Source organism: Macaca nemestrina, chromosome 9 (assembly GCF_043159975.1).
Source record: "Macaca nemestrina isolate mMacNem1 chromosome 9, mMacNem.hap1, whole genome shotgun sequence".
Lineage (NCBI taxonomy): Eukaryota > Metazoa > Chordata > Mammalia > Primates > Cercopithecidae > Macaca > Macaca nemestrina.
In genome coordinates this window covers 45050336-45068026 of record NC_092133.1, presented here as the reverse complement: position 1 = coordinate 45068026, position 17691 = coordinate 45050336, and the positions used below count along the sequence as shown (strand labels likewise).

The 17691-nt window shown below is 38.8% G+C and overlaps 1 protein-coding gene across 2 annotated transcripts in view; it reads left to right on the top strand.

The window, feature by feature from the left end:
* The window catches only part of LOC105480804 (lipase family member K), a 40010-nt gene that overhangs the window by 15157 nt on the left and 7162 nt on the right, over window positions 1–17691 (top strand). Inside the window, exons 4-9 of one of the 2 annotated variants that reach the window (XM_011739978.2) lie at window positions 1761–1959; window positions 2951–3060; window positions 4293–4429; window positions 9753–9899; window positions 12075–12146; window positions 15397–15468. In XM_011739978.2, coding sequence (XP_011738280.2) covers window positions 1761–1959; window positions 2951–3060; window positions 4293–4429; window positions 9753–9899; window positions 12075–12146; window positions 15397–15468 — 737 coding nt within the window. The remainder of the gene's footprint in view (window positions 1–1760; window positions 1960–2950; window positions 3061–4292; window positions 4430–9752; window positions 9900–12074; window positions 12147–15396; window positions 15469–17691) is intronic. The other variant, XM_071068851.1, reaches the window with a different exon arrangement.

The window sequence follows — 17691 nt, the reverse complement described above, 5'->3', positions numbered from 1 at the left end:
GAAGCTGGTATCTGAGTCCTCTGATGTCCTGCCCAAGTGAATGTCCACGGCAGCACTTCTCAGCTTAACCTTCCTGTGGCTGCCCCACATCCTGCTGGGGAGGCAGCTGTGCAGGGGAGCATGGGCAACTGGAGACCCACCTGACGCTCAGCCCTAGCTCTCAGCCTAGAGGGATAGTTTACTGCCTAGAGTACACCACTTGCCCTTGCCTCCAATTAAAAAACCAATTCTATTTTTTTGTTGTTTTTTTCTAAAGTAGAGCCTCAGGTATCCTTAGGAATCTCTGCAAAAAAGACCCTATTCATTCCTATCAGTTCTGTGCTTAAACTTCATTAAAGCGTCAATTCTAGCTCCCTACAATGCAGGTGGCTATCCATAGGTGGAAAAAAGTGAGCATTTCATTCTCTAGAAACGATTTGCTTTTGTTTTCTTCTCTCTCTTCTTAGTTCATTTTATACTTTGGCAGGTCGAATAACAAAACTTCTCAATATCAGAAAGACCACTTATTTAAAGAAAAACTAGATTTTTAAAGAGTGGAAGATACAATGGTGTTGCTGGCTTTACAGAGCCAATCATTTCCCAAAATAACTCCATAATTACAAATAACTTTGTAAATACTCGAGAGAACTTTTAAGTCTCTCCAAGCTTTTCTCTTGTCATTTCTATCACAGTTCCCAAAATGCATGAGACAAAAAGCTGTACAATGAGAAACTGTCTCTCTAATCTGAGATCCCTGGATCTGTCTCAGACTCAGATCACAGAGGCCTGATGATACTTAACTATTTAATGGTACTTAACTTTGGCAAAGTCAGTAACACCTCTTCTTTCCCTCTATTCCAAAAGGTGGAAAAATGGACATAGATTCTTAGTTCCTTGGTCCCGGTGGCTGAAGGCTCTCTGAGAGTACAACTTACTCTCAGGAAGCCACTCTAGCTCCAAAAGTGACCTGAGGTAGGGTCCTGAGATACCAACACAGCATCACAAACCATTTATAAAGCAGAGGAAAAGCCTAATCACTTCTTCCCTCTCTTCTCTCTTTTTCAACACTTTCTCACCTCCTTCTTTTTCCTTTCTCTTTCTTAGTTAAAATGTCCCTATTTGACATTGGGAATAGGACTTCTGTATCATATTAACAATTTTAAACTATAAAGTTCTACTTATATCCTTGTTTTTTGCAATTCAAATGAAATGAAGCAGTGCCTATAAAAATTAGCATAGTGCTTGACATTCAGTGAGCATTCAACAAATGGCATTTGTATTATTTTTTATTATTTCAAAAAAAATTTAAAGTTTTAATCAGATGAGTCTTGAAAAATATAATGCTATTAATATAAATAACAGTAATAGGGCTAATATTTACTGTGCCAGATGGCCTTTTATACGTTTAAGTTCTCAATGAATTCTTATAAATACACGAGGAGATAGCATTTGTTATTATTTCCCATTATACAGATAGGTTAACTGAGGCACAAAGGAGTTCATGCATATCAGAAGGGATTTTGAACTAGGGCAATCTAACTTCCACACGTAAATAATACAATACATTATATATAACCCTTTACAAATGAGAAAATAAGACCAAGAGAACTTAAATAACTTACCCAAGTAAGTAGCTCAGAAGGGACTAGATCCCAGATTTGCCTGGCATCAGATTTTACCTCTTAACCTCTCTTCTATACTACAGAAATTCAGGAATGAGATTTTTCTTGTAGGCACTGAGGAAGTTCAGACATGAAATTCTTGTTGCCTGTGTTTTGCAGCTCCAAAGCCTGCTGTGTATTTGCAGCATGGCTTAATTGCATCTGCCAGTAACTGGATTTGCAACCTGCCCAACAACAGCCTGGCTTTCCTTCTGGCAGATAGTGGCTATGATGTGTGGTTGGGGAACAGCCGAGGAAACACTTGGTCCAGAAAACACCTTAAATTGTCGCCCGAATCACCAGAATACTGGGCCTTCAGGTAAGGAGAAACCTATTAACGAATACAGTGTGTACTCTGCTCATGTGTATGTATGAACACCTAGTGATTTTTGCCCTTTTTGTGTCCAAATGCACGCAGTGGAATCCACAAGAAGGAAACAAACCTTTCTTTCTCTACCCAGACTTTCTTCACAGGCTCTAAAGAACTGTCATTATTATTGCATGACTGTTTTAGAATTCCTACCTCCTTCCTGGTATCTGTGTGTGGGTGAGTGTGTGTATGTATGTTCTAAGGGAAGTAAGAAGAAAGCCTGATTACAGAATGGCTAAGCAACAGTGTTGCCAGCAGCAGCGCCAGGGGTTGCTGTCTGCTTCAGAAGCTATGCCTACCTGGTTACAGTAGCAAACCCATGCACTGGCATAGGAGCTAAGAACCATGCCTTGGAGGTCATGAAAACCCTGTGTTCCTTGGCTTCATTGCCAGCCTTCTTTCTGGAAAGCACTGGCATTTCCTAATTCTATAACCATAATCCATTGCACCCTTGCAAATGACTAGAAAATTCCCTAGGTAAGTATTTATTAAACTATATACAGTATCAGAAGTAACTGAGGTCATTGTTAAATATGCGGATTACTGGGTCTCTTCCCAGGAAATTGTGATTCAGTCAGTTGGCTGAGGTCTGCAAATCTGTTTGCTTTATTATTCTTTTAGATAAGCATTCCAGGTAATTGCTCTTTTCAGAGGAGCTTGGTAAACCCGTTATAGAATTAAGTGAATATGACTAGCCTTGCAAGAAAAGCATCAGTAGGCCTTGACAAATCAAATTTTTCTGATTTCAGTTTCTTAAAAATGTTGACTTGCAATCAAGGTGTTGCACCCTTTAAAGTTGCATAGATGCCTAATATCATATATTGACACTAGTCTATATTTAACAAAATCGAAGTATTTATGTTTTCACTGAATGTGTTTAAATGTTCTAGGCCTAACAATGAGATGACTTTTCTAATTTGTTATTCTTTCTTTTTGATAGTTTGGATGAGATGGCTAAATATGACCTTCCAGCCACAATCAGTTTTATCATAGAGAAAACAGGACAGAAGCGACTCTACTACGTGGGTCACTCACAAGGCACCACCATAGGTGTGTTTGGGGCAGATGAGCTCAGAGAATGTCAGGGGCTCTTCTTGCATATTCATGGAAGGGGGTCAGTATTTCTTCTGTCTGTGCAATCTCTAGCTTGGGGGCTTGACTTGGGAAACCATTTCCTCTGGCTAATTTCTGAAGAGTAAATAAAATAAGAATGACAATAGGGAATTTTCCCTCAACACTAAATTTGGAGGTTGATAGATAAGCCTGAAAGAGGGAGAATTATTCATATATTCATTTGTGCGACCAACAAACATTTGTCAGACACTGTTATATGCTGAGGAAGCAGAGATAAATATGGTATTCATTCTTTCCTTGAAGATCTCACAGTCTAGTGAGGGACACTAGAAAGAAAGCAGAGATTACAAAACTCAGCAATTATATGCTACAATCAGTATGACTTTTAGTTGCCAGGGAGGCATTGGAGTAGGCCAGATGTGGGTAGGGCTATGTTGGCAGTGTTATGAGGCCTATTTGTCCCCTTACTGTTCTCACTTTGGCTAGAGGCCTTAACACTACCAACAGGATTTCCATCAGTCCGTTTTCTATATCTTAATTATAATCAGGATTCTGGTGTAAAGCAGGTCTGTACATACTTGTACTGTATCACACATCTCACATACATTCTCTTATTGGAAACTGCAAACATCTGAAATCACTATCATCCATGCTCCACAAATGGTTGAATCGAGCAATCTGTTCCAATGGCGATATTCCCAAGTAACATCTTACATTTCATATCTTTAATAAAGATTACAGACACAAAGGTTATAAAGGTCAAATGCATATAACTTACATACATTTGACTTTTATAAAAATCATCCTATAAGGATTTTACCATTCACACTTACAGACTGAGAAAACCGAGACTCACACAGGGAAGTAAATAGGAAGTAGGAAATAGGAAGTAAATAGGAAGCCAAATTTATAGCCCAGTTTTGTCTGATACCAGGACTATCGTCAAGCTGGAATGGGCTTTGGAGTTTACCTAGACATGCCCCACAGTAGATATTTGAACCCTCTCTCCTTGCATTCCCCAGGGACAGGAAACACTTTATTCTGAATTAGCCAATTCCACCCTTGAGAAATTGAGAAATTCTTCTCTACAAATGGTATTAATTCTATGTTGTTTTCTGTTTTGTTTTTAATATGGCTACATTTACTACAACTTACAATGAACAAATAATTATGTGAAAACTATGAACTAGTGTCTTCTTCCATTTCAGCTTTTATAGCATTTTCTACAAACCCAGAACTGGCTAAAAGGATTAAGATATTTTTTGCACTGGCTCCAGTTGTCACACTGAAATACACCCGAAGTCCTATGAAAAAACTAACAACTCTTTCCAGGCAAGTAGTCAAGGTATGTGACTTCCCAAGTTTTAATCTGAAATAACTAAAAGTAGCTTTATTTCCACTGATTTCAACAGAAAACCAATGACATTTTACAAACTTCTGAGAAAATAATAGGTATTCAAGATAATCCATGTAAGTTCACTGATGATGTACGCAATCTTATTAGCAGAGTTCAGGGAACTCCCCCTGTTGTTAATCTACCCTACTTTCTTCAACTATGTCTAGAAACATGTCTCCTGTATCATTCCTCAACCACAGATAGAGAGAGCTTATTTGATTGATTGGTTTGTTGAATTTAGCGGATTAAATTTTTCTGGTGATCCCTAATTTTTTAGGGGCAGTAGTGGTTGAGTTCACAGCAGGGAATCAGATGGTGTGGGTTTGAATCTCATTTGTATGATTTGTGAGCTGGGTAAATCTGGTCAAGACCTTAAGTGCTCTTCATCTGTAACGTGGGGATAATAATACTTCTCACTCATAGGGCTACCATGAGGACGACGTGAATTAATACAGCATATACTTTAAAACAATGTCTTGCATACTGTAAACCTTTAATAAATGTTAACAATTGTTTTGGCTATCATTAGTTTTATAGAACGTACCCTCCTCCATCACTAAATGCCCAACCTTGTTTCATTTCCTGACACTTTATAGGCTGTCATTTTGACAATTCCGAAAACCCAGGCAAAACTCTGGGCCCCCTGATCTCCTCTAGTTGACGGCTAACTAATCTGATCGTTTATCTAGTCCAGGTGAATTGCATTACATGGGTTGGTGTGTTTTCTTCTTGTATTTTAACATGGGCTTCTCCCATGGTAATAACTCCCACGGTGGTGATTGTACAGTTCAGTGATTTCAATGAAAGCAGATGAAAGTGAAACAATTCTGATAGAAGCCCAAAGATTTACAGAAGATTCCTGTTGAGAGCTAAACAAATTAGTCTATGGTGATTGAAGTGCCTATCTATACATCCCAGAAAGATGGGTAGCAGAAAAACCACCTGAAAATAACACAACATGCTTACATTGCCTGTTGGTACCTGGGCCTCTTATACCATTGAGACTTCACTCTGGCCTGCTCCTGCTATTAAGTAAACAATGTCAGACTGTTTGCTAAATTATTTCAGTATTCCCACACAATTAAGAGATATTTTAGGACAGTGGGATCTTTCCATTCCTCTTCATTTGCATAGCTGTCTTTAAACTTACTGCATTCCCTGACATGTGTAGGATGTGGTGTACAAGTTAATTCAGCCAAAAGATATCTAGGAGCTACTATTTCAAGGCCCTGGCATTAGGAAACAGCTATGTCTACAAGGAAACTTTTCAGCTCATTGGTATGAGTAAAAACTAGGGTGTATGTGAGAGTAGAATGGGATTCAACTAAGGAGGTATTAGGAGACAATGGAAGAAAGCAGTGTCATGACTAGGAGTTTAGACTTTGTTCTGTTAATGATGGAAGACCATTGAAGAATATTAAATAGAAAAGTGGCTTGATCAAATTTGTAATTTTAGAAAGATTGCCCTTTCAAAATTATTGTTTTATTTATTTATTTTTTTATTATACTTTAAGTTCTAGGGTACATATGCACAACGTGCAGGTTTGTTACATATGTATACATGTGCCATGTTGGTGTGCTGCACTCATTAACTCATCATTTACATTAGGTATGTCTCCTAATGCTATCCCTCCCCGCTCCCCAAACCCCACAACAGGCCCTGGTGTGTGATGTTCCCCTTCCTCTGTCCAATTGTTCTCATTGTTCAATTCCCACCTATGAGTGAGAACATGCGGTGTTTGGTTTTCTGTAGGGACATGGATGCAGCTGGAAAACGTCATTCTCAGCCCTTTCTAAATTATAACTCCAGTAGAGTAACTATGTACCAACAGAAGAACTGCCACATATGACCTACTAATTCCTAGTAGAAATTCCAGTATTATAATGATAGAGCAAAAACTTTGCTAGGTAAACTCAGAGAAAAGCAAAAATACTTCTAGCTGTTGGAATCACAACAGACTTTTTGGATAAGATGGCATTTTAGTTTGCACTTAAGGATAACATTTCAATATAGAGTGTGGTATAGAAAGGCTTTCCAAAGCAAGAGGGAAGCATGAGCAACATTGAAGTGGTGAAGCTCAGGTCATGGAAAACCACACATAACTCACTTTACTGGAGTTTTATATTAGTATTAGTAAAGGAGAGTATGAGAAATCATGTTGGAAATGTAGAGGCAGATTATACAGGGATTTGAGTGCCAAATTAATGAGTTTGGAATGTATTCTATAGGTAATTGGGGAGCATGGAAATATTTGCACAGAGGAATGACATGCATAATGCCCCTTTTTAGAAAGATTCCCCTGGGAACCAAATGTAAGCAGATGGGGGTAAAGGACATCAAGAAGGGTGAAAGATTAGGAGAATAATGATGGAGTTATTGTTAACACATCAGTTGATAGATACTGGGGATTGGAACAAGAGTTGTGCAACAAAAAATAATCTATAAGATATGACAATGAAATGATAGACAATGTTTAGGTATGTTTTTGACTTTCTGAGGAAGAGACTTTCTTTCTCCTCTCCTCTCCCATCAGCCAGATGCTCGCAGGCATGCTTGGTGAAAGGGTTCCTTTTATATGGGAGCTTCTGGACTGAGACAACATTTTTTCTCTCTCTGATTAGCACTTCCTTTTTCATTGATGCTGCCAGTATTTTCAATTGCTCCATTTCTATTACTTCAACTCAATTCATGAGAGTTGAATTGAATTGAGTATAGAGGATAAAGATTTAAGTCAGACAAAACTGGGTTCACACTCTGCCTCCGCCTCCTGCCAATTGTAACCTTGGACAAGTTATTTAACCATGCTAAGCCTCAATTTTCACATTGATAGAATGAGTAGAGTTTGTCAAGTTGAGAAATTCATTCATCCATTTCCCCTTCCTCACATCCCATTTTTCCCCTGGACTTTTATGCCTTTGTGTTCTTGTCATTTTACTTTCTTTCTGACTTATAGATTGCTTTGATCCTTTGCTTTTGACGTGTCTCTACAACATTAAAGATTGTTAGTACTGTCTCCATTTCTTGAATGAGGAACTTGAGGCTCAGAGAGGCTAAGCAGCCTGTCCCAAGTCACCCAGCTAATGGATGGCAGAGCTAGAATTTGAACCCAGATGTGACCAGGCAACCCAACCAATGGTCTTTTTTATATGTGGTGGTTTTTCCACTTTTTCAATGCCAACCTGAAGAAGCTAGTGAACAAGGGTGACCGGCTCAATGGGCTGTTGAGGGCTGAATCCAGCCCATGTTCTGCTTAGCAAGCCATGTGCCCTGGCATGGGGCCATGTTGCCATAAAGAGAGGTGCCTTTTCTAATTCTCACACATACCAAAAGAGCTACTAGAAGGAGACTGGCTCCCTGCTGTTATGTGACAAACATGCCTCCTCCAGAGCCAACTTGGAATTACATCTACAAGTTGGCATGTTTGCTACTGTGTACATGGGTGCTCTCCTACTGGCTGGCCTCATTAATATCCTCTCTTTTAGGTTAGGGTAAAGGAGAAATTATTCGCCTTTGGGTAAATGCATAGTAATTTTGCTGAGTCACGGGATATTGAGGTAGAGTGGAATCAGAGAATGTCCTGCTAATTTACTCTGTATTTGGGAAAGCCAACTCCAGGTTTCAGAACAGAGAACCAAGAATCCATTACGGTAGATGTCACCTGTTTCTTAACACTGCATTTTCATTGTTGATTACTTTTATGAACTGGCTATTTTCTTTCACATGGATTTGTTTTGCCAAGCATGGATGACTAAGTTATTGATAAATAAAAATAAATTTGTTTACTGGTTAAAGTCAGATCCTGCCTTTTACTTTATTTATTCATTTGACAATCTATTTAAATTGTCACACTTGAAAACATGAAGTAAATGTCAACATTATTTTAAAAGATATACTCCTTTTATGAGTGTATGCTGCTACTATTATTAAATTATTATGGGGACATTTACACAGGAAGAATTACAATTTGGCAAGTTAAATTAATTATCTAGGGTATTATCTAAGTGTCCTAGTGATTGTGATAAAATGAAGAAGAGTCTGGAATCAATTAGATAATATGTATAAGGCTTATTATTACTTTCCAGACCTAAATAATTGAGAAGTGTGGTTTGAAGTAGTTTAACATATTGTTGTCCTTCCTTTCCCTTCCCTTTTTCTTCTTCCTCTTCTTCTTCTTCCTCCTCCATCTTCTCTCCCTCTCCCTCCTTCCCTTCCTCTTTCCCTGCCTCTATCCCTCTCTTCCTCTCTTGGGCATGAAGCGGAGTATGAAATCTTGGTACTTCATATATTCCATTAATATTCCATGGAATATCAAATATTCCATTAAATAAAGATTATATCTGCCTATATAAGACAATCATTTTTAAAGTCAGAATTTAATAAGCTATGAACAGTAGGAATTTACTTGATCTAGTTTTCTAGATATAGTATAAGATCTTAAAGTGAATTAGATTTTAAGTGAATAAATGCTAGTTATTACTGTTCTTTAGTTGTAATATCTGGTTAATAAAGAATTCCAGAAGAAATGTGTGTTTATTTTTACTGTAAATGGGTGTTTCCAAAGTTTTAAGAACTAAAAAATATCTTTTTAACTTTATATGTAGTTTATTATGCTAATATTATAAAACTAGTAGCTGTGACGCAAAGGAACTTGCTGGCAACACTGCCTGAAATTCCACTAGTAAAGATTCATTTATGTGGGTTAAGCTTTTGTCTATAGAAAGAATTCATTAAAGGATTCCGGAAGGAATGGCTCAAATCTGTATGAGTCACTAATTGTGACAGTAATAATAATTACATTAATTTATATTTTAATTAAATAATATTTTCATGTGTACTAGATGCTAGGAACTGCACTAATTGTCTTTTAAACATGACCTACTAACTTTACAACAGCCCTGCCTATAAGAACATTTTTCCATTTTATAGACAAGAAAATTTATAATAGAAATTTAAAACTCTCCTAAGGTATAGAATGTGTTTGAATCCAGAATGAAACACATGTATGCCTCACTCCAAAGCCTTACAAATTTCCTGTGGGAACTAGTTTCTCAAGGGGCATTCTAAAAAACACCCCAATTAAGGGCTTTTGGGAAAAGCCATTAAGAGGTGCATTGGAAGGATTACATACCTAATAACAAGCCTCATGATTTCACTAAGGACCAACACTGAGCAGATGTCACCTAATACTGTGCAGTCCTTCTTTGAACTACCTCTTTCTCCACTTTTGATATCCACGTCTATAAGATTTGATGGTTTTAAATTATCTTGTAGGTGTTGTTTGGTGACAAAATGTTCCACCCTCATACATTGTTTGACAAATTCATTGCCACCAAAGTGTGCAGTCGGAAGCTATTCCATCGTATTTGCAGCAACTTCCTATTTACTCTGAGTGGATTTGATCCGCAAAACTTAAATATGGTAAGTGTAAGTAATTGGGTCTGGGAAAACATTGTTTTGTTGCACAGAGGTGATGAAAGTTCATTCTGGAGTATATGGCAACTGCAATTCGAGGTTTCCTTTTTGCTTTTGGAATGTCATCAGTACATTCATGGCTTCCAGTGAGGGTTGAGAGTCCACTTGCTTTCACAGGAGGATTTGAGAAGAAAGCTTTACTGCCAACAATTCTCATCTCTTCTTACCTGAAACGTCCTTCACTTAGATAAAGGCTATGGGTTTGATATTTATCTTGCTGTGCTTGAGCCTTATGTCATATTCACTGAAGTAGAATATCAAGGGATGAGTCCAGACATTTGTATTTTTATTTTTACCAATTTTCCACTTTCACAGCTGATTTGGAAAGTTATTTTATGAACCACTTACTTCCTTAATCCAAAGAGATAAAAGGAGAGATGGTTCTTCAACAACAGCTACAAATTTATTGTTCAAGGGGTACTGAGAAGGATCAGTGTCAGCGTTCTTGTCAAGTAATGTCTAACTTAACTGAGATATTTTCCATGATGACCCAAGGAGTTGGGGGAGGGAGGAGGGAAAGAGAGGAGATGTGTTTGAAACCAGAGGTAGGATCAGGCTGAAGTTGGTCTCCACCTCTCTCACAGACTTCTGCCCAGAGCCTAATCTTCCAGTCAGTGGAAAGCACTGCTTAAAATATTTCTTGCTTTCAAGAAAGATTTATAAAAGACTTTTTATGCAAAACATGTCTTAGCCACTGCCTTTCTACATTCTTCTCTCACTTTCTCAATGTACAGTGGAAACTATGCTTGCCTATCACTTAGATGTAAGGATATATATAGGGGAAAGCATATCATGTAGATAGAGCTGAGTAAAAAGACCTTGAAACAAACACAAATGAGTGTATTTTAAAAGCACCCTCTCAGCATATCCTAAGAGTTTGCTAAAGAAAGACATCACAAAATAACACCCTTGACTATTCATTGGCCCTTGCTGTCCATATGGACACCTTTTTTCAGATCACCTTTTGTCTTCCTGCCAAAAAGCAAGGCTTACAAAATATTACAGCACCTTCACGGACATTTGTTTCAAAGAACCATAACCAGGGGTGCATAAGTAATATTGGTGGAACTTTGGAAAAATACACATATCCAGAACTCAACCTTTGAGATTTTGATTTGTATTCAGTACATTTGGATAGCTTAATAAGTAGGTTAAAATATTTTTAAAGCCCTAAGATGTTTCTGATGCTTACTTTGGTTGAAAATAACTCTTCTTATTTTAAAAACAGTGCAGTTGAAAATATAAGAGAATCAAGAGTTTGTGTGCGTGTTTTGTTTTTGTTCTTGTGTGTGTGTGTGGTTGTTTATCCATAAGATATCTGAATAAACCGACTGAATTAATTATGCCACACAAACTTTCAGAGTCCTGTAGAATATTTACCACATTTTAAAATTCAGAAAACAAAAGGTAACATTCAGATCTATTATTAGCACCTTAGGGTCAACAGCTCCCTTTGAATGTCCTTTGGGACTTAACATGGGGTGAAGGAGAAGATCACTGGGGTTTTTATCCTTTAATCTCCTATACCCTTGAACCTATGGGAGTTGAGTCTGGAAAAAGATTTCCTTTTGTCTTTGCCCAGTGGGATTCCCCCTGTAGGTTTGAGGACAGGACGGAGTCGGTGGAGGAAAAAGTTCTTCTAAGATGGGCTTCTTTGGTTAATATGTCTTCAGATTATATGGTACATGTTTTTTTCCTTAAAGAAAGGGAAAAGAGGCTGGGCGCGGTGGCTCACACCTGTAATTCCAGCACTTTGGGGAGGCCAAGGCAGGTAGGAGATCAAGACTACCCTGGCTGACATGGTGAAACTCCGTCTCTACTAAAAATACAAAAACAAAATTAGCTGGGCGTGGTGGTACACGCCTGTAATCCCAGCTACTCGGGAGATTGAGGCAGGAGAATGGAATCCAGGAGGTGGAGCCTGCAGCACGCCAAGATCGCACCACTGCACTCCAGTCTGGGCAACAAGCGAGACTCCATCTCAAAAATAAAAATAAAAATAAAAAAAGAAATAAAGAAAGGGAAAAGAGAAAAAGAAGAAATATTTTAAATTTCTCTCAAATGTTTACTTGTGGTATGATAATATGATTAGCCTCTAAATGAGAAGTAATCTCTTTGCAGAGTCGCTTGGATGTTTACTTGTCACACAATCCTGCGGGAACATCTGTTCAGAATATGCTGCACTGGGCCCAGGTACGTGCTTCTTATTCCTTCTTGATGCACACATACCTCTGTCGTATTCCTGCTTGATGCACACATACCTCTGCAAGACCCTCAAGGAGTGCTCTCAGAGAGCTCACTGCAGGGTTCTGCAGGCACCCGCCACTGTCACATTGATGTTTTTGGAATCAGCATCAACTCCTCATTTTTATTTACTTCATTCCCACTTCTTCTCCTTGTCCTCAGTGTCTGGGTTTTGAGCATGGTTCTCAGATATTCTGACTGAGTTCTGATCCTTAGATTATTCCAAACTGCATTTCAAGGGAAGGCTTTTATTTCCTCTTTCAGAAAGTCATCAACTCTAATAGAACTTTATATAAAATGATGCATCTTATTCTAGAAAGAGCTGTTCATCCTCCAATCAATATATGGGGCATTTGAGAATGTGGAAATGATGCTTTATTCAGAGCAAACTGAAAGCTAGGGAAGAACTAAAATGGATTTATGGCTTATGTTTTTACCCTCAGTTAAAGTTTTATTTGTTTTATTTTGTTACTCAATATACAGAAAGCTCAGAGATAAGTCTAATTTAATTGGTTTGACTTTCTGAGGCTTGTGTGTGTCTTTGTGTATGCATGCACACACATGTGCACGCACATTCATTTGTTTATTATGTAATATTTGCCTATATTCTTGGCTGATGGCAGTCACAACGCCTTTTGAAAAGTGAACAAAATATAAATAATTCTATGACTGGGAGAGGGTTGGTGTCTTCTTAAAGGTTTAATATATCTGAGACCCCCCCCCAGGAATTTGCATTTTAATATATACCCTAACAAATTTGCTCCCTGTTTTAGACAATCAGTACTATAGATAGCCTGAAATACTAGGTGAGAATTTCTGAAATACTTGGAAGAGTTTGACCTCCAGGATATAAGGCTTCAAGTTCCTTTAAGAAGAAAGATGTTCAGAATATAGGGCTTCCTACTGATGAGGAGACAGATAAGTCCTCTTATGAGCATGACCTTCCAAGGTAGTACACGTTTAATTTCACAGTTTTTGAGCACTTAATATATGCTCTTCTTGCTGCTCATACATGTGATTTTATTCAGTCTCACTGAATTATTATGACAACTTTTTAGTAAAGGCATTGATATCCCCCCACTCTACAAATGTCATAGCATGTTATTTATTTATTTTTTGAGACAGGGTCTCAAAAAAAGCATGCAGTGGTACTATCATTGTACCCAGGCTGGAGTACAGTGGTACAATCATGGCTCACTGTAGCCTTGACATGCTGGGTTTAAGCAATCCTCCCATCTCAGCTTCCTGAGTAGCTGGCACCATAGGCATGCACCACCATGCCCGGATAACTTTTGATTCTTTGTACAAAGATGAGGTCTTGTTTTGTTGCTTAGGCTGGTCTTGGACTGCTGGACTCAAATAGTCCTCCCACCTCAGCCTCCCAGAGTGCTGGGATTATAGGCGTGAGCACTGCGTATGGCTGCCTATTCCTTATACATTTTACAATTGACTTCACTTAAGAAAAACTTTTCCCCTTTGACAGAAAATCCTCTTCAGGATAGAAATAAGTGGGGATGGTGGGGGCATGGTAAATATTTGGTTATAAGTTACATAGGCAGCTAAGGGAAAAGTGATGATCATGATGATGGTAGTAATCCTAGTGAAAAAAAGCTGTTTGTTGGGTATTACTAGGTGCTACATGCTTTATAGATGTTACCATAATCTTCACAATCCTAAGAAATAGTGTTACTATCATTCTCATTTCACAAATATCTTGCTTTGAATCACAGATTCAGTAGTCTATTAAGCCTGGATACAAACAAGGTGTATTAGTGTCTTTCACACTACTATAAAGAACTACCTGAGACTGGGTAATTTATGAAGACAAGAGGTTTGATAGACTCACAGCTCCACAGGTTGTACAGGAAGCATGGCTAGGAGGCCTCAGGAAACTTACTATCATGGCGGAAAGCGAAGAGGAAGCAAGCACGTCTTACCATGGCGGCGCAGGAGACAGACAGCATAAAGCGGGAAGTGCCACACACTTTCAAACAACCAGGTCTTGTGAGAACTCACTCACTATAACGAGAACAACAAAGGGGAATCCCGCCCCCATGATTCAGTCACCTCTCACTAGGCCCCTCCCCTGACACGTGGGGGTTACAATTAGAGATGAGATTTGGGTGGGGACACCCCCAGTAGGCCCCTCCCCTGACACGCAGGGGTTACAATTAGAGATGAGATTTGGGTGGGGACACAGAGCCAAACCAAATCACCAGATTTGATCCTAGAGCCCAAGTTCCTAAGTACTACATCCTATTGCCTCCCATTTCTAAAAGCTCGCAGAATTTCAACAGCAGCAGACTGCTGCCTCTCTGAATATAAATCATGATGGGAATAATTTTAAACTAAAAATCAGGACTAAATTAGTAAGTGGGAAAAATATCTGAGATTCAAGCTAAGAAAGGAAAACACAGAAGAGTCTGAGAATAATTTAATGAAGTGCTTGACATAAATGTAAAAGTTATCTGCCTCATCGATCCTTCGTGGGTGGCAAATAACAGAAAAATGAAATGCTGTGTATATGAATGTCCTTATATTCTAATACTTGAAGTTTCAATACCAAAATGCAAAAGTAGTCATGCACAGTGTCTCAGTCAGCCCATGGCTACGTTATGCACATCACAGCAGGTGGCTTGCCCTGGCATATGGGAGGCAGACAGCAGCCATGTACCTCACACACAACTGGGAAAGCTCAGTAGGTGAATATTTCTTTTAATAGTGAAAACAATGTTTAAGGATAGGGAATATAATCATAACAGCTTAGACCACATCATGAGGATAAGGTACAAAGTTGTATAATAACAATAGCAGTAATTTTTAAATGTAAGAAATTTATAGTTAATGCCTTTAAAAAAATTATTAAAATTCCTGAAGCAAAGATATTCAAGAATCATTCAATTTTGCATCTTTAAAAAATATTTCTGTGTGCAGCATGATAACATTTAAAGGCATTGGATTTAAATGAAAAAATCTGATGATTTTCATTGGAAAGATACAGGAATGAGTAAAAGATTGTACCAATTCTGTGAATTACGGTAAGAGTTATCACTTTTTATTACTTATTTTCTTAATCTTTATTGAACTACATTTCTAAAGAGTGGGGCATAATGTTAATCTTCTTTGTATATTTCTTCTGTACTGTCTTTAAATGTACACTATTTTCTTATATTATTTTAATGTGTTTATTTTATTTTAGGCTGTTAATTCTGGTCGGCTCCAAGCTTTTGATTGGGGAAACTCTGATCAGAACATGATGCACTTTCACCAGGTATAAAAATAATCCTCATAATCAGTTCCATGCTGCAAATGAACTAACAAAAATAGTATCCACTCATTAAGCACCTGCCACTTCCATTTACCACACTGGATATTGCTTATTGCTGTTCTCACAAGCTGCTTATTGGGTTCTTGCCATGTGCCACATCATTATTTCTAATTTTTACAACGACATTGCAAAGTAAATATTATTATCCCTATTTTTTTCAGAGGTACAGAGAGGGTAGGTAAATTACCAGAGTTATTCAGCTAGTAAACAACCAGAGAGAGGGGCTCAAGATGGGCAACTAGACACAGCCAGGAAGAGGTTCTCCCATTAAGAGACAAGACCATCAAGAAGATTGGAACACTCTAAGCAGATCTTCAGAAGAAAGGCATTGAGAGTGAATGGAGGTAGGATGCTGAGCCTGGGCTAGAGGGAGGATTCTGGGAAGCCTGCACGGGGTTGCTGAGCACCAGGACTCATTCCAGGCCCTGACTAGCTCCTGGGGAAGAGGTGAGTTAAATAGCAGTGCAATGGCCCACTCTTACTATGGACATAGCTGCAGGACACCCCACAACCCCCATAGACATTTGAGCTAGTAGGCAGAGCTGCTTGGAGAGTTGGCAGGGACAGGACTCTTGCCTGTGCAAAGCCAAGAGGGTTTGGTGCAGGAAGAGTTGCAGTGAAATACGGCCAGTGACATCCATTCCCCAAGGCTCGCCAAGCTCCTCTAGGTGGCATTGGCCTTTGTTGACTGTTGAACCTAAACAGAACAGGGCTATCTTACCCATGGGTTGTGGCCAGTGTGATCTCAGCACATCCCTGTCTGCTGGCCTCTCTCAGGTTTCCTGCCTGGCTGCACCCACTTGCAGCACAGCCTCACATGCCCAACCAGGGTGCTTCCCCAGTGGTCACTGCCATACCTCCTTCACTGGCAGATTCTGCCTAGCCATAGGAGAGCTTTTGCAGATGGGCCCCTACCAATGTGAACATACTTGTAGTCTCCCATGACTGCTTTGCAAGCATGCATGTGTGCAAACCTTACCACCACCACTGCTAGGATGAAGTGCTTTTGCCCCGCCTCCCATCAGAGTGTTGTTGCCAGTATATGAGGAACATCTCAGCCTCTCCAGTACAGTAGTGGCCAGAGAACAAAGCTTTGCACATGGTCCCACCTACCAAGGTTATAGCACACAGCCCAGGAGTGCTGAGCTGAGCCCTGGCACCCTGAAGTCATTCAGAAATGAAGCCGGTCAACTAAACACAACTTATATCAAAGGCTTCAAAGAACATAAGAGCAAAAAGCCTCATCCAAAGGACAGCAACTTCAAAGATTAAAGGAATATCGGCCAAAACAGTTGAGAAGGAATCAGTGCAAGAACTCTGGAAATTTGAAAAGGCAAATGACCTCTAAATGACCACACTACTTTTCCAGCAATGGTTCTTATCCAAATGGAAGTGACTGAAATGACAGATACACAGTTCAGAATCTGGATAGCAACAGAGATCATTGAAATTCAGGAGAAAGTTGAAACTCAGTCCAAGGAATCTAAGGAATCCAGTAAAATAATTTAACAGCTGAAAGATGAAATAGCCATTTTAAGAAATAACCAAATTGATATGATAGAGCTGGGAAACTCACTATAGGAATTTCATAATATAATCAGAAGTATTAATGGCAGAATAGTATGGCAGAATTTCAGGAAAAAATCTCAGAGATTGAAGACTGGTTATTTCAGTGAACCCAGTCAGACAAAAATAAAGAAAAAGAATTTTTAAAATGAACAAAATCTGGAGAAAATATGGGATTATGTAAAGACACCAAACCTACAGCTCTCTGGCATTCCTGAAAGAGAGGGAGAGAGAGCAAGTAACTTGGAAAACATATTTGATGATATTGTCCATGAAAATTTCCCTAACCTCACTGGAGAGGTCAACATTTAAATTTGGGAAATTCAGAGAACCCCTGCAAGATAGTATATAAGACAACCATCCCCAAGACATACAGTCATCAGATTCTCCAAGGTCTATGTGAAAGAAAAAATATTAAAGGCAGCTAGAGAGAAAGGGCAGTTACAAAGGGAACCTCATCAGGCTAACTGTGGACCTTTCAGCAGAAACCCTAGAAGCCAGAAGAGATTAGGGGCTTGTATTCAACAGCCTTAAAGAAAAGAAATTCCAACCAAGAATTTCACATACAGACAAACTAAGCTTTATAAGTGAAGAAGATAT